The sequence below is a fragment of the Stegastes partitus genome, unplaced genomic scaffold (assembly GCF_000690725.1).
Source record: "Stegastes partitus isolate 25-593 unplaced genomic scaffold, Stegastes_partitus-1.0.2 Scaffold425, whole genome shotgun sequence".
NCBI lineage: Eukaryota > Metazoa > Chordata > Actinopteri > Pomacentridae > Stegastes > Stegastes partitus.
This window is the reverse complement of record NW_007578156.1, coordinates 89,363-90,549: the sequence shown is the minus strand read 5'-3', so window position 1 is coordinate 90,549 and position 1,187 is coordinate 89,363. Positions and strand designations below refer to the sequence as shown.

The 1,187-nt window shown below is 43.2% G+C and overlaps 1 protein-coding gene across 1 annotated transcript in view; it reads left to right on the top strand.

The window, feature by feature from the left end:
• Positions 1–1,069, top strand: part of LOC103360286 (solute carrier family 22 member 13-like) — a 3,941-nt gene extending 2,872 nt beyond the window's left edge. Inside the window, exons 6-9 of the mRNA XM_008285980.1 lie at positions 189–283; positions 369–583; positions 676–784; positions 865–1,069. Of these exons, the coding sequence (XP_008284202.1) occupies positions 189–283; positions 369–583; positions 676–784; positions 865–1,069 (624 nt within the window). The remainder of the gene's footprint in view (positions 1–188; positions 284–368; positions 584–675; positions 785–864) is intronic.
• Positions 1,070–1,187: the final 118 nt, after the last annotated feature.

The window sequence follows — 1,187 nt, the reverse complement described above, 5'->3', positions numbered from 1 at the left end:
GACTCCATAATTATCAGTGGTGGCATATAATGTGAAACTGGAGACTATTCCAGTACAGTAACATGAAAAAGCCTGGTTGCCTTTGGCTCTTCACCTTTCTCAGTATAAATATTACTGCTGCCTTATTATTTATAGAAAAATGTTGATAGGTGCTCTCTCTGTGTTCTAACCATCTATTTTCCCTTCAGGTAAAAGGGGAACAAAAAGTCCAAAGAGAAGGAATCAGAGCAATTTTCAAGTCTGCCGTCCTGGTGAAATATTTATTCATTTTATCTTTTGCCTGGTGAGTCAAGTCAACGTCAGACTGTACTTTTACTTTTCAATTGAGGATACTTGAATTTAATTTGTTCCTGTCTTGCGATGTTAAGGTGTTGTCTGAATCTTGGCTACTTCTGCCTTGTTCTGAATGTGGGTAAGTTTGGTCTGAGCATCTTCCTGGTTCAGTTCCTGTTTGGGATCTCTGAGGTACCGGCACATCTCCTCTGTATCGTGTTTCTGGAGATCTTCGGGAGAAAAAAGTCGCTGATATCCACCCTTCTGACAGGCGGTTTTGTTTGCCTCTTAACCCTGGCTTTCCCTCAAGGTGAACCTCCTCACTTTAACATTCACTTCTTAAGGATTAATCTATCTGAGTGTCGGCAAGTTTGACGAATTTCACTTAAATTGTGATTCCAGACAGTGCTGTTGTTATCACAGCACTTGTAACCACAGGGAAGTTCTTTCTGAACTGGGGGGGTTCAGTGTCTATGGTCTACATTCAGGAGTTGTTTCCCACTCCTGTCAGGTGTGCAACACAAAACTATACAGAACATACGTACATATACACTGTGTGCGTGCAGGTGTTTCAGAGTTCCTCTCTTTTAGGCAAACAGCCGTGGGCCTGGGCTCTATAGCTTTTAGAGCAGCAGCGCTTCTGTCTCCGCCGCTCAACATGTTGGCCATGTACCACTGGTCCATACCCATCGTCGTCTTCAGCAGCCTGACAGTGTTGAGCGGAGCTCTCGTCTGCCTGCTTCCTGAGACCAACAAAAAAGAGCTTCCTGATGCCACTAGTGAGGTCAACGGGTAAGAACATTACAGCAAAAGTTTACTGAAGACTGACAGTACTGTAGGTTTTTACTAGAGGTCATTCCCAGGAAATAAAAAGGGGAAATTATCTGCTCTAAGATAGATTTAATGGCGCTTAA